Raw genomic sequence first — 26,824 nt, 5'->3', positions numbered from 1 at the left:
CTCTTTTGATTAAGTCACTCTTCCCTTTTGCAAAGGCTCTTTCTGTTTTTGGGGGGGAGCTATTCATCCTCTGACACTCATTCAGTATGGCTGTTTGGGTCTTCCAGGAGCATGACTCCACTCCTCTGGCCTCGGTGGCTAATTGAGAGTGGACACATGGCACAAGCATAGCCAATAATGTCAACAATGTGAGAAGGAATGTTCCTTTCTCCTGGAGTTGCTAAACTGGAGCTGCCTCTGACATATCTCCCACCAGTTGGAGGAAAGACTGTGTGCAGTAGAGGGCAATGAGACCAAAACAAAAAGAATCAGAGAAAAGTGATGAAAAAGGTCCAAGAGAGATGAGAATTGAGACATATGCATGCATACACACATTCACATGTTCACATCGTTTGGCTACTTAGAGTTGGTTAACCTTAGTCCAGCTCATTTTCTATTTACCACTTTGTGATCAAGTAATATATCTGTTTCTTTCTTTCTTTTTTTTTTTTAATTTTATGAACTATTTTGAGTGGGATTTCTTTCTTGGTGCTGAAAGTACACTGCCTAACTCATTCACAACCTTTAGATTTTCTCTTAGGATATTACTTGTTCTTAGAAACTTCTATAAACCTATAAACGTTAGATGTTCCTCTTTGTCTTCTATTTGTTCCCATAGGAACATAACATTTTGGGTTCCATACTATAATTATTTAATCACCTTTCTCCTCTCATTAGACAGCCAACTCCTTGAGGACAAGAACTGTTGCTTATCATTGTGTATTCCTGGAAGTTAACAAAACCTACAGTGTAATAGTAACATACGTTGAATGAATAAATAAATAATTTTATATTTGTATCATCTCATATTAATAGATGCTGGGTGGCAGATACCTGACTAGAACCATGACTTTGGATATCTGCTATGAGGTTTTGATCATCACCATTGTTAATATCTGATACGTTCTTTGTGTGCAATTTTTAAATGTTTCATGTAGTTTTTAGGTAACAAAGGCAGAGAACATAACAGTTTTCAGGTTTCTTGCTGGGTGGGGCCTTAGGTTAAAGGAAATACATATCCCCAAAGGAGATTCTGATTCCCTTACAATTCTTCTGTCAGAGTATCTGGGTTAATTGCATTGTCAAAACTTTAAATAGTGACAGAATCTCATATACTGCATCCTCTCAGGAGGCCACAACTATGGGAATTTGCTACTTCCATTCTGTCATTATCCTAGCTCAATCAGATTGTTTACTGCCTTCCAACATATATGATCTGTGAACCACCAAATGAACTATAAAACATGAACAGTATAGAACTGTATCTATTAGAAATGTTTCTAGACTATGAAGCATCTCAAGTCAAGATTATGATTTTACTGAAAATATGCTTCAATGATCTAAGCATAACATGAAATTTCTTGGAAAAGGTGAGTAGACACAGCCAGAAATGATCACTAAATTCCAAAACAAAAAGAAGATTTTTTTAAACTAAAACCCAAGAAAAGTATGAATATAGTTTACTCATGTTCTTTTCATGATGGAAATTAATATTTAGTAATTATTTTTAGAGGAGATTTGCATGTTTTATTATAACCATCTATCAATAATTAAGAAAGAAACTAAATTTTGCTAGTGTTCTTTAATTTGAACACTAGCCTGAGAGTCAAACTTGAAACATTTATGCAGTTGTTGTGTCGACCTTATTTGGGCCCAGAGCACTGAAGTCAGCGTGAATAATCACATTAGCAGGGCAGACCTCTGTCTCCTCTATGAAAGGTCGTTAATTAAAAAAACATATTTGCACCAAGAGTTATCAGACACTTCTACACTGACATTAAATATTATAGTATAATATCTGCTTTGGTTAATCCTTTAAAGTACCATGAGTGGTCTAATACTTGAAAACCCAATATCCATTCACTAAAGATTTTTTTTATAGTTCTGGTCAGCTTGAGAAAATACAAAAGACAAAGGAAAATAAAGGCACCAATCCCAGTCTACTTTCTCCATTTTATCTTTCCATAAGCATAAATGTCACCTAAATATATCCTTACAACAAAGAAGAAAGGCGTGATTGTGTAACTAACAAAGGAAAAGGGAGTTCTTTATGAAATTTTTTCTTGATGATTTTAAATATCTGCTTATGCTGCTGTTAAAACCATTTTCATTTTCCCAAAGTTTTGCTGAATAGATGAGATAGGGTTTTATTCCTAACTGATCATTACTGCAATTCTGCTGCACTAATGATGCAATTCTCCAATGGAAATATTTTCAGTAAAACTCTGTCAAGTGACACATAATTTAAGATACAGTATGAAGAGGGGCACCTGGATGGCTCAGTGGGTTAAAGCCTCTGTCTTGGCTCAGGTCATGATCCCAGGACCCTGGGATCGAGCCCCCGCATTGGGCTCTCTACTCAGCAGGGAGCCTGCTTCCCTTCCTCTCTCTGCCTGCCTCTCTGCCTACTTGTGATCTCTCTCTGTCAAATAAATAAATAAAATCTTTGAAAAAAAACAAAAAAGATACAGTGTGAGGAGAACACAAAGAAAACGTACCCACATGGAGGATGAGTAACAGTGACTTAGGTGTTAATGATATAAGCACTTTATAAACTTCAGAAAAATAACACTCTGGCAGGAAAAAAGTTTGCACATTCCACCTGGTGCTTAATATCCAGAAAATTAAAAAGATCATGTAAATATACCATATTCACTCTTTACTTGTGACCAGGGCCTCTCCTTTGTCTGGTACTTCTGGGCAACATTACCTTCTCCAGTAGTTGACAACAAAAGGAGCACTTTTTATGGCATCTTTAGCCTCCTTAAGATGTTTTCTTACCCACGATTTATTTATAGCAATTATGAGTTTGTAATTAATATGTAAAGCTGTTCCAAGGTATCTTTAGGTAGATAATTTTTTATAGAAATGTCATTGTATTCAATGTCACTGAATCACTTACATAGTATCAACTGAGGGGCCACTATGGTGCATTATACTTGACGCTTTGATAGAAAAACAGTGCCTCATCCTTGCCTTCAAGGAAATTACAGTTGAATTGTGTTGACTATTTTAATCCACAAAAAATAATTTTAAAAAGTGTGAAGCATAGTGCATCATTATGTGCTTATTGGTGTAGTAAGAGTACCCAGTATTCAGCAGAAAGAGATAAACTAGAATAAAATAATAGAATGTGATTAAAGACATTGTCTATACCCTTCCTTTGAGATGCGATGCAATTAAGGAAGATTTGCTTCACTGAGGAAGTGGGATTTGAATTAGACCTTAAAAAAATGAGTAGATTGAAAAAAATGTGAAATTAGAAGAGATTTAGCAATTAATTTATCTCACTTCCTTAAATTTTCTTTGTATGAAGACATACATAACCTATTCAATTTTGCTTTGTCAAATAATCCATAAATACATAAAGTATATGTGATTAACAATGCTTTTAATGCCCAAAGACAGCTTATTTTCTTAATCCAAAGCTCACTTTATGTAATTATTCTTTTTGCAAACTACTAGTTGGTTATATTAACACTTGAGTAATCTTGACAAGAAGTTGCTTTAAGCAGTTAAAGATCCAGATGCTGATCAGCATGCATTAAGTGATTCAGCTTAATTGGTTCCATCTAGATAAATTACTTACCTCAGTTCCTATCACAATTTCTTCCCTGGTAGAATAGAATAGAAACTCATATAGCTTGTAGTGTTGAAATAAGCTGAAATACAAAAATAAATGTGCAACACTGATAAGCTTATATTGGGAAAGAAAACAAATATGTAGGAGTATTTATTAAAGGAAAGTTGTTCATAATGATCAAACGAAAGACATTAAACACTAATATGGAGTTAGCTACATCTTTTATTCCAAATGAATTGTCCAGAAATGGTGAGAAACTAATGATTTACTCTTTTGAGACATTGACAGTATAACACAGTACATAATATAAGATCAGTAAATTAATCTGTGATGTGTGGAGAGGTTTGGGATAAGGGAGCAATTAGACTACATTTTGACTTTTCTTGGTTGACAATCAAATAATGCACTGCCCCTAAATAACATTAAATTTCACATTATTTTTCATGTTTTGCTTCAAACCGGAGTCAATTTCCTCTGGAATGAAGGCATTGAATTCTATAATCTACTTCCATATCAATTACGTCTCATGTTCTCAAACTGTTTCAAGTTTAAATTAATCTTTGATAACACCTGAAAATGATGCAACATGAACTGAAATCCATTTAGAAGGTATCTGGTTTTCTTATAGAATATTTGATCACAGGTCAAAAAGAGGAATTAATTTAAGAAAGATAATTCTTCAGTTTCTATCCAAAGATTAGGCGGTCAGTGTATAAGAACTGTGAAGAGCTAAAGGATAGGAGTCTTAAAACAAGTTTTTCTAGTAAGTTTAAAGATTTCAGTGAAGTATTATTGAGAGTTAAAGATTTACTGAAGGGCTGATTTCTAATATCCTGTTTGTGATAATATTTGGATTTTTCTAATTCTCTTCCTGCTGGTTGGGAAAATTAATAGATTCATAATACAGCAAAATGCCCAAGAACAAAAAAATTGTCTTAGTGGTTTCTCTTTCACTCTGGTGCCTTTTGCTATTTAAGAAAATTGATTTTAATATAACTGAGAAATTAACATTTGCAAAATGTAGCTACAGAGCATGTATAATAATGGCTTCTCCTGAATGCTGTAATGGATCAAAGTTTCAATTCATTTGAAATCAATGAAGAAATCCTCAGGCAGCTGGGTCTCTCTGAGTTTTATCAGCAGTTGATTTCACTACTAACACAATCCATTAAAAAGTGATGTGCATGCAGACTTCAGTCATGGGTTTTTAAATTTTTTTTGGAAAAAAACCCCTCATATATTCAAATTAGTCATCAACACTCAGAAAACTAACTTAGCTTTTGACATTAGCTTGATTTGTTGGCTAGAAAATACATCAAGATTAGTGAAGTTTGATGATTCAATGAAGCAAAATAAATTCACATTCTCCTTCCCTTACATTGCTTACCTAGAGAGAGCTTTAAGGTTAAAAATATTAGACTGGCCATAACTGATTTTGAGTAGAAAAATTGAAGCCTGTAGAGTATTTGGAAATAACTTGACTTCCTTTCAGTGAATTAGTGTAAAATTTTCCTTGCATCTCATGTTACACAAATAAGTTAATTCATAAATCTTCCTTCCTGCAATTTTATAATCTGTCAGACTTATTCTCCTCATTGCATATAAGAATTAGATTGTCTCATGCCAAAAGGAAAATTCACTTCTTGCAATGAAAATAAAATTCATGACTTGGATGCAGTGGTCAAAGATACAAGTTGGGGCAAGGCCAGGACTAGTGTAAGACAGATGGGGGGAGTAGGACACCTACTGAAGAGGCACTTTTCAGGGCTAGGATAAGTTGCCTCCATTGCCTCACTCTGGTCCCCATATTGGTTGAGGTTCTCTAACTTTATCAAGGAACTATTCAATGACTTCCTATGGGAACAAAGTGACACCTCTGCTATGGGAATACATTTCCTCTCTCTTTCTTTAGAAGGAAGACTTCCAGCTGACTCAAACCCCTAGACTATTTTGTTAAACATCTTGTCTTAGTTCTAAATCAAAGGAAGAAATAAAATGGGTCAAGACATCTGGGCTCCGTGCCAGGAAGTAGGATACCCTGTTGTGCACAGAGAGGCAGTGTTGATTTTCTTATATTGAGAAATGCCTGTGCACATTACCTTTACCTGATTCCCAATGAATGGGTAGAATACACAATGACAGAAGTATACTTGGACCACATATATCTAAATGATGTCTTATATTGACAAGTTGCAGTAGCGTTTATATTTGTATGTATTACATAAAACATATCAATATATATTACCTGAGTTGATTGGTCAGTACCTACAATAACATTAGAGAGGAATTTTGGTATTAGTTTTTTTCAAATCACAGGCACATGATGGAGTATACAATTTAGATTCTATTAACAGTATCAAATAAAATTTCAATTTTATTGCCAGTTAAGTTTCAGGTTCTATAGGTCATGTTCTAAAAACTACTCTCTCTACATTGATGAGAGTTTCACTGGTTGAGTAAATTTAATATCAGATTAAATTGAAACATGCTTATACTTTCAATAATTGAGTTAGCTTCATATTTACAAAACTTCTTTGCAGTCATTAAAATGAAAAATATTATACGGTTTAACTGCCATTAAATTTGTATTTGTGGACCTATGAGTCATTCTAAATAGAAATTGTAGGAAATGACATTTGTCTTTACACAACTTTAGTATCGATTATAGATATCATATTAACTGATATTTTATTTTTTTTGTAACAGATGCATTTAAATGTATAATTTCTTTAAATCACAATATGAAGATTTAATGGCATCAAAAATAGTTTTGATTTACTTTACATGACTATCTCTCAAATACTACTTTTTGTTGTTGCTTTTAGAAATGAGGCTAAAAATTTTTGGTAAGTAAAGTTATCCTGGTAAGCATTTAATGGTGACTAACACCGGAATCCTTTCCTAACTTAACCATTTTCTGAAATGAAATGTCAAGAAATTCACTGATGAGTGTTTGTCCAGAGAGACAAACCTAATGTATGTCTCTCACTAAAAGCTACAGTACTCTTCATATCAATTAGAGTAAAGCAAGGTCCTTGTGTGGGAGGAAGGAAGGAAGTGGAAATTCAGAACTGGATAATTTGTTTTCTGAGGTCTTTCTGCCCAACAGAATCAGTGGGTGAGGGGAATTCTCTGCACATTTATATAGCATTTAATTTAATTTAGGTGCCATCTTTCACCATCTAGAAAATATCATTAGGACATCTGCATGGGTTTAGCTGTTATGGTTAACTATTAGTCCCAGTGTCCATTATAAACCTCTGGGATTTAGAGCTCAGATGTAATAGTGTGTTCTTCAAAGAGAGATCTGGTGGTCTCAAACAGATAAAGAATAGAAAGAAGGATGCTATAGTGAGAGACATACATTAGGAGGTATATGTTTTATGCTAAGAAATCATGTTATATCAGGTGTTATTATATAAAAAACACATTATATCATATACTATTATTAATTCATGCCAGAAACCAGTATATAAGCATTATCAAATAAAACATGTTAATATTTAAAAAGCTTCCAGACAACAGCCAGGATCTTTGCCAAGCAAATGATGAGCATGTCTAGGACATCATGCAGCATGCTTTATTTTGGAATTTTTAAAATTTAAAATTGGAAAACACTGCAGTATATAGTAATGGAGGAAAAGAGATATTTTGTAGAAGATTTTAGTTAGGCAAAAGAAAGATTTTACCAACTCTTATTTAAATATTTATAAACTCTAAAAATGTCACTTGGGAGAGGTGCATGACTGTAATACAGACCTTGTGACATTATATAGAAGGATTTCTTATTTCACCAATGAAGAATCACTGTAATAAAAACACTTTCCCTCCATTCACTGTCATTTTCTAAGCATAAAGAAAAACTTGATGAATTTAATTGGTCAATACTACAAAATATTTCAGGGCACATAATAAACCTAAGGAAACTTGCACATAAATCTCTTTAATTTCTAATACAAAACATCTAAAATAAATGTTTAAATGGAAATGAATGTTATTCTAAAATGTGAAATTTTGATGCCAAGGCCAACTACTAAAATATAGTCTATTGTAATTAAGTCTGATTAATCTAAAAGAATAATTTTGTTAATAAAGTGATATTAATTAGAGATTCAGAGAAAAAAAGAAATTTTTGGATAATCTATTATAATTTCAGATGAAATCATTCTTATCAAATTCAAACCTTTTTTTAAGAATGGAAAGCTAGCCAAAATCTCAATGTCCTGAAATTTACTTGTTGGATTTTAACTTTCTCTCATTATTTTAATATTATCTCATTATTGGCTGGGTTAATTACAGCATAAATTCTGTAAATATCTAAAAACTGAATTCATTTTTATTTAATAAAATTTTGTAAAAGATAATGAAATGAAAAAATACATGCTACTGAAAGAAAATCCATACCTGATTTTTAAGTAATCGATGACAGCATTGGCTTGTTTTATATTAAAGACATTCCATTCCTCATTTTTCTGTGAATGTGATGGTCCTGTTTCAGCCATAACTTCTCCAAGCCATTTTATGCTGTCTTCCAAAGACATATGCAGTGCTAAAATAAGATCCAGGGAAGTCTTAAGCATTATTTTCATAGATGTTTTGGGAAAAAAATAATCCAAGATGTCATTAGTGAGCAAATATTAACTTTTTCAATATTTGTGTGGACAACGGTAATAGCAATGTTTTTTTAATGATAGGTTAATGATTACATTTTTTATAAAAGAATAGCTGATACACCCAGCAATATAATGCAACACAATTGTCTAAAGACTTTGTTTCCATTTTTAAGATGCAAAGATAATTTTAAATCTACCCAAAAATTACTTTAAAATAGAAACTATGCTTTTTAATGGTCTTAGAATAAGAGTGTATATATGGAAATGAAACAAAAGTTGTTTGGATTAGCTGGGGAGGAAGACCTACATAGTAGGTTCGGTTACTGTAGACAGGAGAGCTGATCAGAACTGAAAATGTAAATGAACAGAGTCAACCAACACTTGGCTTTGACTGATTGTTAACATGTGGGAATTTGGGACTGAAGATTTTCAATAGATGCCAGAAATATGTATTTTTATGTAAAACATCAAGATATTTTTTTTCTTTTCCAAGCTACAGACTTATAACTTATGTAAGCTGTTTCTCAAATGTATGCCTGGTGGAAGTGGTGAGAGCCAGATGACAGTGCCGAGTGACGCTGACACCACTTTGCCACCATTACCAAAAATAAACAAGTCAGTGATTGTGGTCTCTTCTCTTGCAACTAAAAACAAACAAAAAAGCAAAAGTATCTTGTATGGCATGTGTCCAGTTGAAAAAAAAAGTAGATAAATGTCAAAAACTTTAGACTTAACATTTATAGTGTCTATGATACAAATAGGAACTTCCATCTTCTTTTCCTGTTTAGTTATGCTCATTTTTACTTGTGGCAGGCAAAATACTATTACATCACACACACACACACACACTGACAAGTGACGAGTATAGACGTAAAACTGAAGAGTCTGGAGGTGGAGAACTGAAAGTCTCTAGCAAAGGCAAGTTTGGACCAGCTTCCTGGGGGAGGTGTCTGCTGGGGGCTTGGAGGAAGGCTCCAGGGAACACTGAGCTGTTCCATGTAAGCTCCTCCCTCCAGGTCAGTCCCAACCAACCCTCTATGTCTCTCAGGAAACCAGTGCAGTTAGGACTTCTCGCTAACCGAGTGAATTTTTCAGGGAAGCAAGAGGGGGTAATGCACAGGATTTATGAGAACATAAGCTGATTGTTGGACATAGCCACTTCCGGTTACACAGCTACCCTTTCACTTTGGGATGTGTTATGACCCCAGATTACTGATAAAATGATAGTAAAGCAATTAAAAATTTTAGGAAGACACTATAATCACTAACTTGCAATTTGTTTCATCTAGATTCCTATTTGTAGGAATTAGAATGAAACAAACTATGTTAGCAATTAAAAACTGGTTTAATGAATGGCAATTTGTCCCTCTCTCATAGCCTCCCTCCAGATCATCCTTTATAGATGTCAGATACACAAATTATTGCTGGATAACTGAGCTTTCCTATATCATTCTAAGGGGAGCTCAATTATTATTGTACACTTTTTTCCCTATGATCCCCTTCTTTTGAAACTTTCTTGGGATAGCTTCAGAAATGAAATATCTACTGGATAAAAGCAATTCAAAATGAATGGATTAAAAATCTGAATCATTTTATTACTAAAATGGTATTAATTAGAGATGCAGAGAAAAAAGAAATTCTTAGATAATTGATTATAATTCCAGATGTAATTATACTTATCAAGCACAAAAATACATTTATATGACTATTTCCTTATGTTGAAATATAATTGACACTTTAAAACTGTTTTTCTATGTCTAATGTCTTTCTATAGATAATGGCTTTAAAAATTAGGAAAGTTATCATTTCACTTATCTAACTGAAATATTTGCTCTTTTAAAAACCACATTTAGTGATGTGATTAAAATGTGAAAGATTAAACCTTTTAAATAGTATGTTCTGTTAGAAATAAAATTTATCTTCAAAAATTTACAGTAATGAAAGAGCATGCTAGCCATAATTCGTTGGAAGACTTAAGATGGTACCTACCTTATAACTGCTAACTAACTTACTAGCTAGGTGAGCTGAGTTTCATTTTCTATATCTATAACATTTCTATATCTATAAATGTAGAATAAGACCAATTTTCAAAATTATGGTGCTGTTGTGAGGATCAAATAACACATGCATGCCAAATACTTGAGAAACTGAAATGCTATGTACACTAGTATATTACATATGTATAGTGTTTTCTAGAATTAGCATAAAGTTGGCAACATTTAATATAGTAGTAGGAAGGGTGAGTTTCTCACTCACAGCGGCTGATGCTTGTGGCTTCAAGGAGTTATTTAATCTTTCTAAATCTCATTTACTTTTTAAAAATTTTTTTAAATGGAGAGAATAATAGAACTATTTCAAGGTTGTGTGTGAATTAAATGAGATGGAATTTGGAAAGCAAATGCACGGTAACTGGCGCAAGTTAACCCTACCCAAATGTTACCTATTATTATCATTCTTATTTAGGGGGAAGCAATTCAATTTCATAGAACTAAAAAGTATCCTATGGTTATTTGCTAATATTCGTGTTATATACAATGGAGTAAATCTAAGCCTATGGATTTGGACAGAGGTCAAATAATCTAATACTTGACAGCTTCGTTCTTGGTCAGGCTCTGGAAAAACTAAACCCAAAAATGTATACTGGTTTTTTGTTAGTTAGTTAGTTTGTTTAAAGATTTATTTATATATTTATTTGAGAGAGATGGATTGAGAGAGAGAACAAGAGCAGGAGGGGCAGAGGGAAACAGAAAGAGAATCTTCAAGCAGACTTCATGCTGAGCACGGAGCCGGACTTGGGGTTCGATCTCAGGATAATGAGATCAGGACCTAAGTGGAAACCAAGAGTCGGTTGCTCAAACGACTATGCCACACAGGCTCCCCAGAATGTGCATTAGTGAGAGAACTGTATATATCCCATGTTGCATAATCTTTTAGCTTGATTCACTCTGATTCTAGGTGGGTTGTCTGCAGTATGCCTTGTAGCACTAGCTTGAGACAAGGAACAGATCAGAAACTGAATCAGTAGAAAATGCAGTTCCTCACTGGAGTTTTATTAATGGGCAACCATGCTACAACTAATAGCCCCAACTATGTTCTCTGTAGCTTTTTCTATTAAAATGTTGCTGGATGGGAATGTTCACTGTGGGCTCAGAACTCTACCACATTTTAGTTTAAGTATAAACAGACTTTTCCTCTTTCTCTGGCATGCTTGGCTAAAATTATATTCTTTCCTCATGATAGTTATAACCTTGTTAGGTTTAAAAGTTTGAGAGGATTTTTTTTTTTCCTTCCCAAAGGAAAAACTAGATCCCTGACTTTTTTACTTTTTTTCCTGCTTGAGTTTTATATGTGCACTTTCACTCTCTCCTAATTTATGAGTAAGTGGATGGATCCTGCTCAAGTTTTTAAAATTCATTTTTGAACTGATATCAACAATATAAAATTTCACCTAAAAGAAATATTTTGAGTCAGTTGTAAGTTATGGAAAAAATTTAAAATGGAAATATCTTGTCAAATTTGGAATGTGAGATTCATGAAAATGTTTTACTTTTCTTTATTCTGTTTCTAGTTTGTGAACACTCAGTTTAAAGTTTGCAAACCATAGGACTGTTCACATCATATATTCTTTTTTACAATTTAATTTTTGCATAGGTGATACATTCACATGGTTCAAAAACCATATGTGAAATACATTGTAAAAAAGCTTCCTTAACCTTTGTTGCACACATGCTCAGTTCCCACACTCTTCCCTACAAAAAATTTTCCCCCAGTGTTGTTGAGAAATAATTGACATATGTCACTGTAAGTTTAAGGCACACAGCATGATTTATCACGAGATGGTGGCTGCAATGGCTTTAGCTAATATACATCTCATATAGATACAATAAAAAGAAAAGAAAGGAAAGAAGATAGAGGGGAAAAAATTCTTTATGATGAGAACTCTTAGGATTTACTCTCAATAACTTTCTTTTATACCACACAGTGGTGCTAACAGTAGTCATCATGTTCATTACATCCCTAGTACTTATTTTGTAACTGGAAGTCTGTAACTTGACCACCTTCCACCTCTGGTAAACACAAGTCTGATCTCCTTTTCTATAGGTTCAGTGTTTTGTTTCTTTCTTTCTTTTTTTGTTTTGTTTTGTTTTGTTTTTGTTTTAAATTCTACATGTATGATTGTACAGTATTTGTCTTTCTTGGTCTGACATTTCATTTTGCATAATGCCTTCAAGTTCCATCCATGTTGTCACAAATGGTAGGAATTTTTTAGTTTTTATGGATGAATATCATTCCATTATTATATATATACCACAACTTCTTTATTTACTCATTCATCAATAGACACTTAGGTTGTTCCCACATCTTGACTATCCTAAATAATGCCAAAATGAGGATGCAGATATACTTTTGAGTTAGTGGTGTTGTTCCCTTTGGATATATTCCCAGAAGTGGGATTGCCAGGTCATACGGTTGCTCTATTTTTAATTTTTTTGAGGAAACTGCATACTGTTTTCCATATTGTACCAGTTTACAATCCCACCAACAATGCACAAGGCTTCCTTTTTGTTCACATTCATGCCAGCATTTGTCATCTCTTGTTTTCTGATGATGGCCATTCTAACAGTCATGGGGTGGTATTTCACTGTGGCTTGAATCTGCATTTCTGTAATGACTACTGAAATTTTCATAAACCTGTTAGCCTTTTGAATATCTTCCGTGGAGAAATATCTATTCAAGTCTTTTGCCTATTTTTAAGTTGGGTTATTTATTTTTGTTCTATTGAGTTGTAGGTGTTCTTTGTATATTTAGATACCTATGGAAAGTTTTTTATTAGTTTTTTTCCCATATTTTTCCTTAGTATTCTTTGTATATATAACACATAAATTCTCATGTTTGTCTTTCATACACAAAAGCACACAATTCTACACCTTGTCTTACTCAATAACAATACACAATTCCCCATACCATACCTAGAAAACATCCTCATTCTTTTATTTTTATAGCTGCATAGTATTCCATGTTAGGGATGAGTTAATCCCTACTGATAAGCTTTTAATTTCAGAGTAGTTTCAGCTTGAGAGAAAAGTTTCAGTAATATCACAGAGAGTTCCCATATACCCCAGACAGTTTCCCATATTGCTAACATTGCTGTGGTATATTTGACACAACTAATGAACAAATATTGATAATTTATTATTGTCTGAGTTCATACTTTCTTTGGATTCTTTATTTTTTAGTTTTTATTGAAGTCTTTTTTTCTGTCTTAAGAAATTATGCTCATTAATACCCAGGATACCAAATTACATTCAGTCATTATGTCTCCTTAGACCCTACGGTTTCTCAGGACTTGCCTGGGTTTTGATAGCTTCGACAGTTTGAGAGGTATGAGTTGGAAATATTGTAGTAAGTCCTTCAATTTGGGTTTGTCTACATTTTTCTCATGATTAGGCAGGGGTTAAGGATTTGGGGGATAAAGACCATTGTGCCATTCTTATCACATTATATCAAGGGCATATGATATTTGACCTGGCTCTTCATTAACGATGTCAGCCTTAGTCACCTGGTTGAACAGTATTTATTTGGCTTCTCTGCTGTGGAGTTCCAGTTTTTCCACTTTCCATGCTGTCCTCTTTGGAAGGAAGTCAATGTATATCTCATACTGAAAGGGTGAAGAATTGTGCTTTAACTTCTGGAAGGTGAATTATCTACATAAATTATTAGGAATTCTGTATTAGGAATTTGTATGTTATCCAGTTGATTATTTATACCAATCATTAATTTGTATCAGTATGGATTTGTGGATGTTAATTTTATACTTTGGACTATTAATTCAATATACTATGTTATTTTTTTCAAATTGTTCCAACTTGGGACACTAGAATCTTTTCAGTTGTCTTCTCTATTCCATTGACATACCACCAGCATTTTGATTTTTTGAGCATTTACTCTTAGTCACTACAATATGCCCCAGGCTCATCTTCTATGTTCCCTGCTCCAGGTCTACAATCAGCCATTTCTCTAAGGAGCCCTGGTTTCTTTTATTGGAGAATTAAATTATAAAGCAAGACCTAGATCCTGGGTATGCTTATTAATACTGGATGTCATTGCTTCTAGGCCCTCTCCATGGACAGAGCTAAGAAGCATATATGTGTAACGATGTACAACTATATATCTGTATCTACATTATGTTAAACATGAGTCATGCTAATGTCTCCAGGTGATATTTCTAAGGTTTTGCTTTACAAACATTACTGCAACTGATGACCCTTACATACACGTGTGTAAGTGGATATATAGGATAATTCCCAAATGTAGAATTGCTGGGTCAAAGGGGACAGTATATTTGTAAATTTGATAGATAGCTGCTAACCTAAACTTCATGGGTGGGGGTTATATATATACTCCCTTTAGTAATATAAGATAGTACATTTTCTCATAGCTTTGACAGCTCAAATGCTACCAAAATTTTACAATTTGTCAATCTGATATATGACAAATGACATTTCTGTGTAGTTTTAATTAGGATTTTCCTTATTATCTTTAATATTAAATTTTTTCATTTGTTTAAGAATCACTTGTTTTGGGGTACCTGGGTGGCTCAGTCAGTTAAGCTTCAGACTCTTAGTTTCAGGTCAGGTTATGATCTCACAATCCAGCCCAGTGTCAGGCTCTGCACTCAGTGGGGAGTCTGCTTCTGATTCTTTCTCCGTCCCCTGTGCCTCTCCCCCGACTTACGTGTGTGTGTGTGTGTGTGTGTGTGTCTGTGTGTGTGTGTGTGCAGTGTGTGTATGCTCTCTCCCTCTCTCTCAATAAATCCAATCTTTAAAAAAAAAAAACACTCTTGTATTTATTTAGTCATATCCTTGGCTTGTTCTTCTATTGCATTATTGGTCTTTTTCTTCTTGCTTCTGCATGCTCTTTTTATATTATAGAACTTAATAGTTTGCTGGTGGTCTGTGATGCAACAATTTTCCCAGTTACTTATTCTTCTTTTAATTGTTTCTTTTGGGTATCTTTCTCTGTAGACTTTTACTTTTATATATCAACTTTAATTATCTTTGTCTTTATGTCTTTGGAATTTTGAGGCATATTTATAAAGGTTTTCCCCACCCAAGGTTGTAAGAAATTAATTCATATTTTCCTACAACATTTTTATTGTTCCAATTATTTTATATTTAAGTAAAAATGTGACCCACTTGAAATATATTTTGGTTTATGGTCAGAAAGAGGGTTGGATTCAATTTTATTTTTTTCTAGAAGGACACAATATTATTTATTGAATAGTATATATTTTCATTATAGATTTGAGATGTCATTCAATCAAATACTGAATTCCAATGCTTGGTTCTATTTCTACACTTTCCATTGTGTTCTTTTGGTCTGTTTGGTCATTAACCACCGTGTTCAAATATTTGAGATTTTATAACACTACTGTTACTAATTCTACTGCTAATAACAAGATATGTTATGGTTTATTACAGTTTTTAAAGACAATTTGTATTTGCTTACTTTCCATATATTTTTAGAATCATCTTGCCTAGTAAGTCAGTCCAGGCAAAAACATCAACAAAAAACTGTTGGTATTTTTTATTTGGAATACTAATATATATATATCTAATTTAGAGAGATTTAGCTTCTCTGTGATGTGGAGTGTTTCCAAGAATGTTGTAAGGTTTATTCCAAATGTAGAAAACTTCCTTGTGACCTTTAAAAGTTCGGAGTTTTTTCACATAGGGACTTGTACATTTCTTTTTTTAAAGTTTATTTCTTAAATAGTTTTTTGTCAGAGTGTATATATATTTTGCTTTCATTAAATCCCTTTCTTTTACTACATATACATTTTTAAAATTATTATTAGATTTCTTCAATTTTTACTTAACATTCTAGAAAAAGAATAAGAAATTTCAAGCATCCCATCTATGATATCACATTATATTTAGTAGTCTTGTTCCTGAGGTTACCCTGGAGTCGAACATTTCTCAATCTTTTCCTATTTTTGATAACCTTGCCAGATGGGAGGTACCAGAGTGAGATAGTTTGTACAATGTTCCTCAGTTTGGGTTTTGTCTAACGTTTTCTTCTTGGTTGACATGAGTTATGCCTTTTGACAGCCTTTGCCCATTTTTTAATAGAATTATTTGTTTTCTTATTGTTTTGAGAGCTCTTTATATGTTACAGAAACAAGTCTTTTGTCAATATGTGATTTACAGATATTTTTTCCCTATCTGTAGCTTGTCCATTCTTTTTTTTTTTTTTTTTAAAGATTTTATTTATTTACTTGACAGAGAGAGATCACAAGTAGATGGAGAGGCAGGCAGAGAGAGGGCGGGAGAGCAGGCTCCCCACTGAGCAGAGAGCCCGATGTGGGACTCGATCCCAGAACCCTGAGACCATGACCCGAGCCGAAGGCAGCGGCTTTAACCCACTGAGCCACCCAGGCGCCCAGCTTGTCCATTCTTTTAACAGTGACTTTTCATAAAACAAAACTATTATAATTTTATGAAGTCTTAATTTATCATTTTTTTCCTATATGCATCATGGTCTGGGGATCATGTCTAAGAAATTCTTGTAAAACCCCAGGTCATGAAGATTTTCTCCCAATTTTCTTCTAAAAAATTTATAGCTTTACATTCTAACTTTATGCCTATGATCCATTTAGAGCTAATTGTATCAAATAAAATGCTTAGGCTGAGCTATATATTTTTTTCAATATAGAGAGAAATCGTTCCAACATTTGTTGAAAAGATTACACTGTTCTGTTGAATTGCTTTTACATATTTATAAAAAAAATCAGATGACCACTTTTGCATCAGTGTATTTCTGAATTCTGTCTTCTGTTTCATTGAGCTATGCTTTTATCCCTTCACTAATTCAACATTGACTTTATTATTGTAACTTTACAGTAAACCTTAAAATTGGGTATATGCTTTTTTGGAGCTTTATCCTTATTTTTGAAGTTGTTTTAGCCATTCTAATTCCTTAGCCATTCCATATAAATTTAGAATCAGCTTGGGATTCTGGCAGGTTTCTCTTGTATTGTTCAGATTGGATAATTACTATCACACTATGTTCAAGTTCACTAATTTTTTTTCCTTTGTCTCTTTTCCATTTTGCTATTATTTCTATCTAATGAGATTTTAATTTCGGCTATTGTATAATTTTGTTCCAAAATTTCCATTTATTTCTTCTTTATACCTTCCTTTTTTTTTCATGATTCTTTAAAAAATTTATTTCAAGGATGTTCACAGTTGTGCATTTAAGCATTTTTGTAATACCAGTTTCAGTCTTTAACATATAATCTCAATATCTATTTCATCTTATAGTTGGCATCTATTTATTATTATCTTCCATGCAAGTTGAGAGTTACATGATTCCTTGTTTGCCAAGTAATTTTGGCAATGGTGTTGAAAGATTACTGTTTAGAGACATGTAGTACTCAAAGATTCTATAAATATTTGTCCATTTCCTCAATTAGGGAAAAAACAACCAGTCTGTCTGATCACTTAATATCATACAAATTAGTTTCATTATCAAGTTTAATTATTTTTTTCTTCTATTGGTACAATTATTTATCTTTTTGCTTTTTAAAGATTTTATTTATTTATCTGAGAGACAGAGAGAGAGAGAAAGAAAGAGAGCATGAGCAGGCGAGAGGGACAAGCAGACTCCCCACTGAGCAGGCAGCCTGACACAGGGCCTGATCCTAGGAGACTGGGATCATGACTTGAGCTAAAGGCAGATGCTTAACCTACTGAGGTAGTGGTTATAATACCTCCCATGCAGGAGTTGCTCTGAGGTTCAATAATGCATGTTAAAGATTAGAACCAAACTAATGCCTAGCACACAGAGTTGGCAATATATCAGTAATAGATTTCTTTCCTTTCTTCCAAGAAGCAATTGTATTTATTCTGAAAAAAAAAAAAAAATTATCAACTGAAAAGTGCTCTAAGGAAGAATTTCCAAATTTTCTATAGTAACTCATTCCAAAGTTATATAAGAAAAAAAGTCACAAAATCTAAGTTATGTGAGTAATGTCTATTTAATGGGGTTTAGATATTGACTTACGTACCTCCTCTCATTAGTCATTTATGAGATATCCCAGTAATACTTGTAGGTAAGATGAAATGAAAACAGTTCAAACAATGAAAAAATACCTAAATAAATGTGAACTACATGATATTTTGGGGACATACAGCATTGATAAGATTTTTAAATGAAGTTAACAGATCTTTGGCAAGTTAATTAAGAGAACTTTAGCCTATTAAATACTGTTTGAAATTTCACAACTTAAGGAATTTCACAACTATATATATCTTTGCTCTACCCAGAAAAAACCTTATAATTTTCACTAAAGGAATTGCAAGAAAATTAGGAACTTTTGCTTAAGAACATTAATTTAGATAGTGGCCTAAATTTTCTTTAAAAAAAGAAAAAATAATGTACTTACTTCTAAGATTATGAAGTAACATATCTAGTAAAGTCATAAATTTTGAATATTGAATAACAGAAAATTCCATTCCTCTGGCCACAAAAATCCAGATACATAATTAATCTAGTAGAATGGCTTCCTTTAGACAGGTGTTAAGGTTTTTGAAATTCAAAAACTTTTTCAATTTTCTGTAACAAAAAGAAAATCCCAGACATTAAAACCAGATTAATGCACAGCTCCTTTTCTAAGTTTTTGAAAACACAAAGATTTTTTCTTGAATGAAAATTCTATAATGCCCTAAATCCAAAAATATTCATAGTTATATCAAAATTCTAAGTCCACAATGACATTCAAAAGGAAAACAGACAGAGGGAAGAGGAAGAAGAGATAAAGAGAGCAAGAGTCCGCACTCCTGTTGGTCTTTCTTCTTCCATTTGGTCTCTTCTTGTAATTCTCCTCCTCACCTTCCTCCTCTTCTTCCTTCTTCTGTCTTCGAAGTACAACAACTCATTTTGTCTATGCTATAATTTTCTATTAACCTTCAAATATTTTTTTGAAATAATTTCCTTTTCATTTTTTATACTTTTCTCAATACTGTCTTCTAGGTCCCTTAGGGTTTTCAGCAGTGTTAATTGCCCCTTGGGCTGTTCACAGAGCTCTCTCTTTTCTACTCTACCTTTTTACATGCTTTATTACCTTTTTATTTCTTGTTATCTCTTCCTTGAGTTTTTATATCTCTATTTTATACTCTTGCTGTGGTTGCTTCATAAGTTGTCTTTTTAAATTCATGATAAATGTTTGACTATTTTTTTTCTGCTCATGGCTATATTCATTTGGTTGTATTTTCTTTCTTGCCAGTTTTTTCTCCCTATTCTTTAATTACTTTTTTTTCTAAATGGTTTTGTATGCATATTCCTTGTTTTTTTTTTTTTTTTTTTTTTTTTTTTACTCAGACTTGGCCATGTGACAAGCTATTTTCTGTACAGAATCATTTATTCTAGTTTTTTACTCATTTTTCAATTAGTGGGGAAAAGGAAAAAAAAAGTAGGATGGGTTCTCATTACCATCACATAAACAAATCTATTTCTGTAAATATGGGAATTATCTGTTCTAAGCCTGTATATCCTTGTCCTGCTATTGCAAACAAGTGTTCTTGAAATAGCACTTCAGGGTTTTCTTCTCACCTAGGAGAATAATTGTGTTTTTTAACTCACTCTAAGATCTTCAACTATGTGTATCTTTCTCATTCTTTCTCTTTCATTTCTGCTTGAACTATAATGCTTCTGGCAGTCATCCTCTATTTTGTGGTTTGGACATACAGCATTCTCCTTGTTTGGATAAAGAAGTTATTGGTATTTCCTTGTTGCTTATATGTGATTTCTGAAGGACTGTGTGTGGGCGTATGACAACTTTATACTGCCATTTCAAAAAAGGAAGTCCTTATTATTCATAATATTGAAATAGGTTCTATAATCAGAATAATTACAGCAGGATGAAACAAGTTTGGGAAAAAATTAAGCTGATGTTGTATTTAACCTCTAACATAAATCTCATCTACAGTGGTGTCAAGGTAGACCTCAACCACAAAAGTGAGTTCTGATTCCTCTAAACCAATTAAGATAATCTCCCCCTCTTCCCATAATGCAATATAATGGTATTCAATATATGGCATTCTCTATAGTAACTACTGGTCTGTGGTGGGCACTCTCCTAAACTGTTCTAATTCCTAAGGATGAGGCTTATTTTATTCTGTGGAACAAAAATACAAGAGTAAATAAGTATGTTTGATTGCTACTGGCAGCCACCTTGTAGTCATAAGAAAAATCAATTCTAAATTATAAATTTCTTTATGATACTATGGAGGACTTGAGTCAATCAACTCCGGAGTCAAATATCTCTGAACATTTTTTCCCAACAGTTAGTCTTCCTTCTCACTGTACATTTCATCTGTCATCTCCATGCTGTTCCTTAAAAAAATTAGATATTTGACTTAAATAGTTGATGTGCTCTTTGCTTTTAATTTTCATTTTTTCAGTGTCTGATTATATGTAAATGAAGCCAACTATTTGTCTAAGAGTATTTTAGTGAAACTTCTTTGACCACCTCTATCTTTGCTCTCCCCCATACCCCCTCCAACACCTTCCCTAGTACCATTGAATCTTAACCTTCGACTTGAATTGCAGGGCTGACTATTCACCATTTCTAATCTCAGCTCACAGATTTCACCCAAAGGAGGTTATGCAGGGAAGCATCTGGAGCAAGATGCTGCTGCAATTTGAATGCAAAGGTCCCAAGCATTTTACTGGCAAATCTTTAAGTTTTTTCGTCTGGGGATAGGGAAGACGGACATGGGAGAGGAGAGAAGGCTATAGCTGTGGCATTAGAAACTATGGGGAAAGAGAAAGATGCTTAACTGGGATTTAGGAAGTCTTACTATAGTGACAGGTGATGTAACTATCTACTTCATCTCATCAAGAAGCCCAGGAAAGGTATTACAATTATTCCTATATGCTCTTGAAATCGGAAGCCCATCTTATTTTTTTAAATATGATGACATTCAGAAATAAGCCTTAAGGCAAGAGCTGAACAGCTCATGGAAGCCCAGTTATGGAAGGTTATTAAAAGATCTCTCAGGGTTATTTCTGTGTTTAGTTATTTTCAATTTAGTCCTTAACATTTTTTCAAAAAGGATTTGGGTGTATCTGTAAAAAATCAGGGTTACATTAAAAGCATGAATGTTTGATAATAGTTAGGAGATCATGAGAAATGTACTCAGAGGTTTAACTTTACTTGAAGTGTAATCTAGAAATATGTCTTAATGATACGATAATGTTTCATTGGGTTGGCTGCTTTCATGAAACAGTTTTTAATTTTAAAATGTAGGGAAGTGTGATTTCCTATAATTTATTTAAATAGGTTTATAGCTTTATAGACTGCATGATTTTGGCATACTTCTGTTACTTGGTGACAAGGTACCTAAATTATATTTCTGTCATTTTGAAAAGTATATAATCTCCATCTAGAATAATGCTATTTTAAATGGGAAGTGAAGGATTGATTGCAAATATTTTAGGATTACTATTGTAAAAATCTTATAAAGAACCTCAAAAAATTACTCTGCAAAGAAATACCTCCTGACATAACATTGTCATTTATCCAAAATTGATATCAAAAATCTGAGATTACTTCAGGTGAATTCTATTAATGAAACAGTCTAAAAGGTCAACCCATGTTGAACCTGGTTGTTTTTATACAGTTAATTTCTGTATCACTCTCTGTGTTATTTCTTTTATCCTAGACATCACCGCTTAAAGATTAAAAATACTTTTAGAATTTAAATATTTGGCAATAAAGAGAGCCATTTAAGTGGGAAAAAAGATCATCACACAAGGTATGGTACATAATACAACTTAAGATGTGGTAAGAATGAAACAAGTATAAAAATTTTGTTTGCATTATCTTTTATTTAATATTAATTTCATTTAATATAACATCTTTGATATTTAATACAAATAAACTGTAAATTCTAAGAAATATCTGTCATCATATTATTTTGCCTAGTATGAAATACCTATTTTTTGCACTTTAATGATCAATATTTGGAATATCTAGAAATGGAAAATACTTATTAAAGCATAAATAATCAGTGATACTAATAAAAGAATTTTGCTAATCAATTCTGATACTAAAATTCAGAATTTCCAATGGCCATTCATTTCTATAAAAATCTTAAAATTACTATGATATACTTGTTTAAAAATCTGTGAAATTTTTAATTGCCTTAATACTTATAAAGATATAGATGGTAAGCAATATGGCCAAGTCACAGATACTAGGATTTCTAGCAAGAGTTGCAGGCCCTGAAACTGAAGACCATCCTGGGAAAAGGCCTGTCAGTGTCATTTGCCTGCTCTTAATATGTCTTCCCTTCTCAGATTTCTCTTCCAGCCAGTACATCTGTCATATTTCCTTCTTAGTAGTAAATCACCTCTATTCCACAATATTTGAAAGATTTGCAAATGATAGCCACTGACAGAGTCATTTTCTATTTGTCCATTATGGTCCACAATACCTTCCTAACATCCAGATGACTGGCCTGTAGAAGAGACATTACAGTCCAGAACATCACATCATGTGTAAAGTGGGCTCTCTACACATTATAGTCAATCAGTCTTCATATTATTAGAGCAAGATAACTTTTAAGATGACTGATTACTCAAAACACATTTTAGGAACTTGTGTGTTAGATATATCTGACTAGAGTTCTATGTAAATGATTTGCTATAGAGAATGAGATGTACATGTATTAGAATTATTCCCATAAATTCAGTTATATTCACATTTTTAGGAAAAAAACATGAAATTAGAGTATTTAGTATAGCTTTATATCCAATAAAAATCACAGGTGGATGGCTAATACTCATAATTTCCAAAGTATTAAAATATATTAATTCTTAATATTACAGAAAAAACAACTTGTTCTTGTCACGATGAGACAGAATACCTAAAGGTTACTGTGCATAATTGACAGTTTTACGAATGAAAGAGAAAAGAAGTAGAAGAGAGCATATGTTAAAGATTGCTTTTAACAATAAATCCCTCTTCTCTGTTAACATTTGCATGTTGGTCTGAAATGCATTTCTCACATAAAGACGACAGCTGAGCAGTGTAAAAAGTCAGTTGTTTGAGAATTTTGGTGTTTCAGACTCTGGAGATTATATATATATGGAGATATATCTATATCTATATCTATATCTATATATCTATCTATATTTGCATGATATAGATTTATAGATGCAGAATTAGAACTGTTTTATATTTGGTTGTAATATTGAAATACTTACTGTTGAACTCCATCTATGTCCTCTGCCAGCATTTCAGTGATTTGAGCAGCTGAAAGAAAATCTGGAGACAGAATCTTTTCATGTTCCTGGAATTCAGCATCTCTCTATCAAAACAAAAACAAAACAACAGGAATGAGTTATTTCAATAATATTATTAACCCAATAATATCAAAATGTGCTTAGTTTCTAGTTGCTATCAGAAATAAAAGTGAAACACAATAGTCTTCTAGATAATCATTTTTCTCTTCATTTTCAAGTAATGGTACCTCTCAAAAGTTGAATGTCTAGTTAAACTGTCTTTTATGCGTATTTAAAACTGGGTGATGGCTTTCAATTAACAAACACGTTTTTGGTATTTATTTTTTTTATCATGATAATGTACTCTTTAATCCCACTTCCCCCTTCTCCCCTTCAGTAACCATCAGTTTATTCTCTGTAGTTAAGAGTCTGTCCTTTAGTTTGTCTCTTTTTTAACCTTTGATCATTTGTTTTGTTGCCTAAATTACACATACAAGTGAAATCATATGGTATTTGTCTTTCTCTACTTTATTTCACTTAGCATTACATTCTCTAGATCTACCCATGTTTTCATGAATGGCAAGATTTTATTCTTTTTTATGGCTGAATAATGTGTATATATTATATATAGTTTATTATATATTATATTATATATAATTTATTATATATTATATTAATTATCGTTAATAATTATAATTATTAATTATACTCTGTTAAATTATTATATTATATAATATTATATTACATACCCCACATATTATTATATATTATATAATATTATATATACAGGATTTAAGGATATTAAGGATTTTTGCATCTTTATTCATGAGAGATATTGGTCTATCGTTACTTTTTTTGTGGTGTCTTTATCTGGTTTGAGTATTGAGGTGATACTGTCTTCATAGAAGGAATCTGGGAGTTTTCCTTCCTCTTGTATTTCTCTGGTATAGTCTGAGAAAAATAGGTATTAACATTTCTTTAAATGTTTGGTAGAATTTGCCTGTGAAGCAATCTGGTCCCAGGTTTTTCACTTTTGAACATTTTTTGGTTACTGAGTAAATTTCATTGCTAGTAACTGGTTTTCTCAAATTTTCTTTTCTCTCTTTTTTTTTTTCATTGCTTTAGCTTTGGTAGATTACATGTCTCTAGGAAATCCAAGAAGCAGACATCCACCCAGCAGTGACCAGTCTGCCACGTGTCTCACTGAAATATCCACTATGTCTCATTCAAGGACGCAACGTCTACCTGGCAGTGACCAGCATGCCATATATCTTACTCCTAGAAGCTGAAAACCCAGTGCAACTGGGGGTATAGCAGGACCACTTCTTTATTCTAAGAGTTTTGGTCCTCAAAAGGATTGGTCACCAATCCTCAATGCAATACCAACATCATACCATTACAATGAGGAGACATCCACCCAGCAATGAGAAAGAAAGAAAGACTTAGGAGTCTGTGTTCTATTCTAGGGAAAACATGTGGTGGATCAAACGTGCTGCTTATGGGAAGAGCTTCCCAGAGAATCACCAATAGGCTGATCATCCCCAAATGCATCTTGGTTACTCCCAGTGACAGTCTTAAATCACTGGGGGCTTGGAGGACTTGGATGATCAGTCTTATGTGTGTGTTCCCGGCAAGCCACAAATAATTATCATGCATAAGATTTCCTCGATAGGGACTGCTACATAAGAAATAACTTCTGACACTTCCCTGGGTTCTTAGTCACCTAAAAACACTTTCTGATGGGAAGGAACAAGTGTCCCTTTTCTTTGGAGCTGAGTGATTCAGTCTCTTATGCCAGCTAATAGCCTTAAGAAAAACTGTCCAAGAACTGAACCAGAGAGTCTTACAATTAAAGTGAGAGTAAAGTTTCAGAGCCAACTAAAGCAATCCAGAGCACAGGAAATGAACAGGGAGTGAGAATAGGGAATGAGAATAGGTCCCATATCAGTTCTCCCAGTTTTCCTTTTCCCCAGAAAATAGACCAGTTACACAGAGGTGCACAGAGACAGAAATTACAGCAGCATTACGCCAACTCTGTTTCACAGAGGAGGAACTTAGCAATCCCCAAAAGTCAAATTGTGCTGTGTAGACTTAATTTTGGGGTACCATTGTTCCTCTGAGGGTCACTTCATGATTATCAAGATGATGCAGGCAACCCAAGTCCAAGGACCCAGAGTGGGTCCCACAGGACCAGCCAAGTGGGTGCTTGCTTCATGCAGGATGGAAATCAAATGCAAGCCAAGGAGATGAGAGCAGATCCAGTAAAAGCATCTAAAGACTCAGAAAGGAAAAGGAGCATGAGCCTCATCTTTGCTTGGGTATCTGAAACTTTTAATGGAGGACTGTGGTCTTGTTGTATGTGTCCTCTTAGGCATCCAGGAACTGATCGAACAAGAATGAATTACAAACTTTAAAAAATACTTACATGTTCCTCATTGAGCGTGGGGCTCAAGAGGAGGCAAAGACAAGTAAAAAACTTGTTAGCCTCAATAATTTAACATCTAGTGGAAGGAACAAACCAAGGGTGACTTTAAAACGAGAAGATAAAATAAGTGAGTCATAATAAAAGGACAAGGATAGACACAGGACAATGAAAGCCTATAGAGAGGAGGTCCAGAAATGCACTTGGTAAGACTAGACAAGAATGATGGAATGAATCAGCAACAGAACACATGTGGACTGGTTCTGTAAATATCAAGTAATTCACACAATGGTGCCTTGGGTACAAATCAGGGTCTAGTTGGACATAAGTGGGAAGTGGGCATTGGGAACATATTGTGGGAGATCTCAAATTTAATACTTGAATAAATATTTACTGAGTGATTACAAAATGCAACATATTGCACAAGAGATCACAAATATTTTAGATCCTTGGCTGGTCAAAGAATGACAAGCTGAAGAGTTTGTTCTTAGTAATACAGACAGTAAGGAACCCATGACACTTTTTAGCAGTGAAATGATAAGATAAATCTGTCCTTTAAGGAAGGGCAATTTGTAGGGGAATGAAGGAAGGAAAGAAGCAGAGAAAGGACACAGAGAAATAGATGACTGAAGAAAGAGAAAGGTGGAAATTCTCAGGCCCTCCAGAAGCTGAGTCCTTTTGTTCAGAGTACAGTCTGTAAAAACCGTATGTGGCACTCTTGTTACACCAATAAAAATAAAAGCACTGGAAGATGATGCCCGTTTTAGGAAGGCGACATGACAAGTTTGATTTCAGTGGTTGAATTTAAGGTGAAATACGCATATCAAGGAAGAAATGTTTAGAAGGTAATTAGAAATGCTAGACTCAGAAAAGTCC

The 26,824-nt window shown here is 33.3% G+C and overlaps 1 protein-coding gene across 1 annotated transcript in view; it reads right to left on the bottom strand.

The window, feature by feature from the left end:
- Window positions 1-26,824, bottom strand: part of CABCOCO1 (ciliary associated calcium binding coiled-coil 1) — a 115,101-nt gene that overhangs the window by 81,675 nt on the left and 6,602 nt on the right. Inside the window, 4 exon segments of the mRNA XM_032312546.1 lie at window positions 3,629-3,701; window positions 8,027-8,171; window positions 18,683-18,852; window positions 23,509-23,612. Of these exon segments, the coding sequence (XP_032168437.1) occupies window positions 3,629-3,701; window positions 8,027-8,171; window positions 18,683-18,852; window positions 23,509-23,612 (492 nt within the window).

Source organism: Mustela erminea, chromosome 14 (genome assembly GCF_009829155.1).
Source record: "Mustela erminea isolate mMusErm1 chromosome 14, mMusErm1.Pri, whole genome shotgun sequence".
Taxonomy (NCBI): domain Eukaryota; kingdom Metazoa; phylum Chordata; class Mammalia; order Carnivora; family Mustelidae; genus Mustela; species Mustela erminea.
Note: the sequence above shows the minus strand (reverse complement) of the source record. Positions and strands in the feature narration are given on the sequence as shown.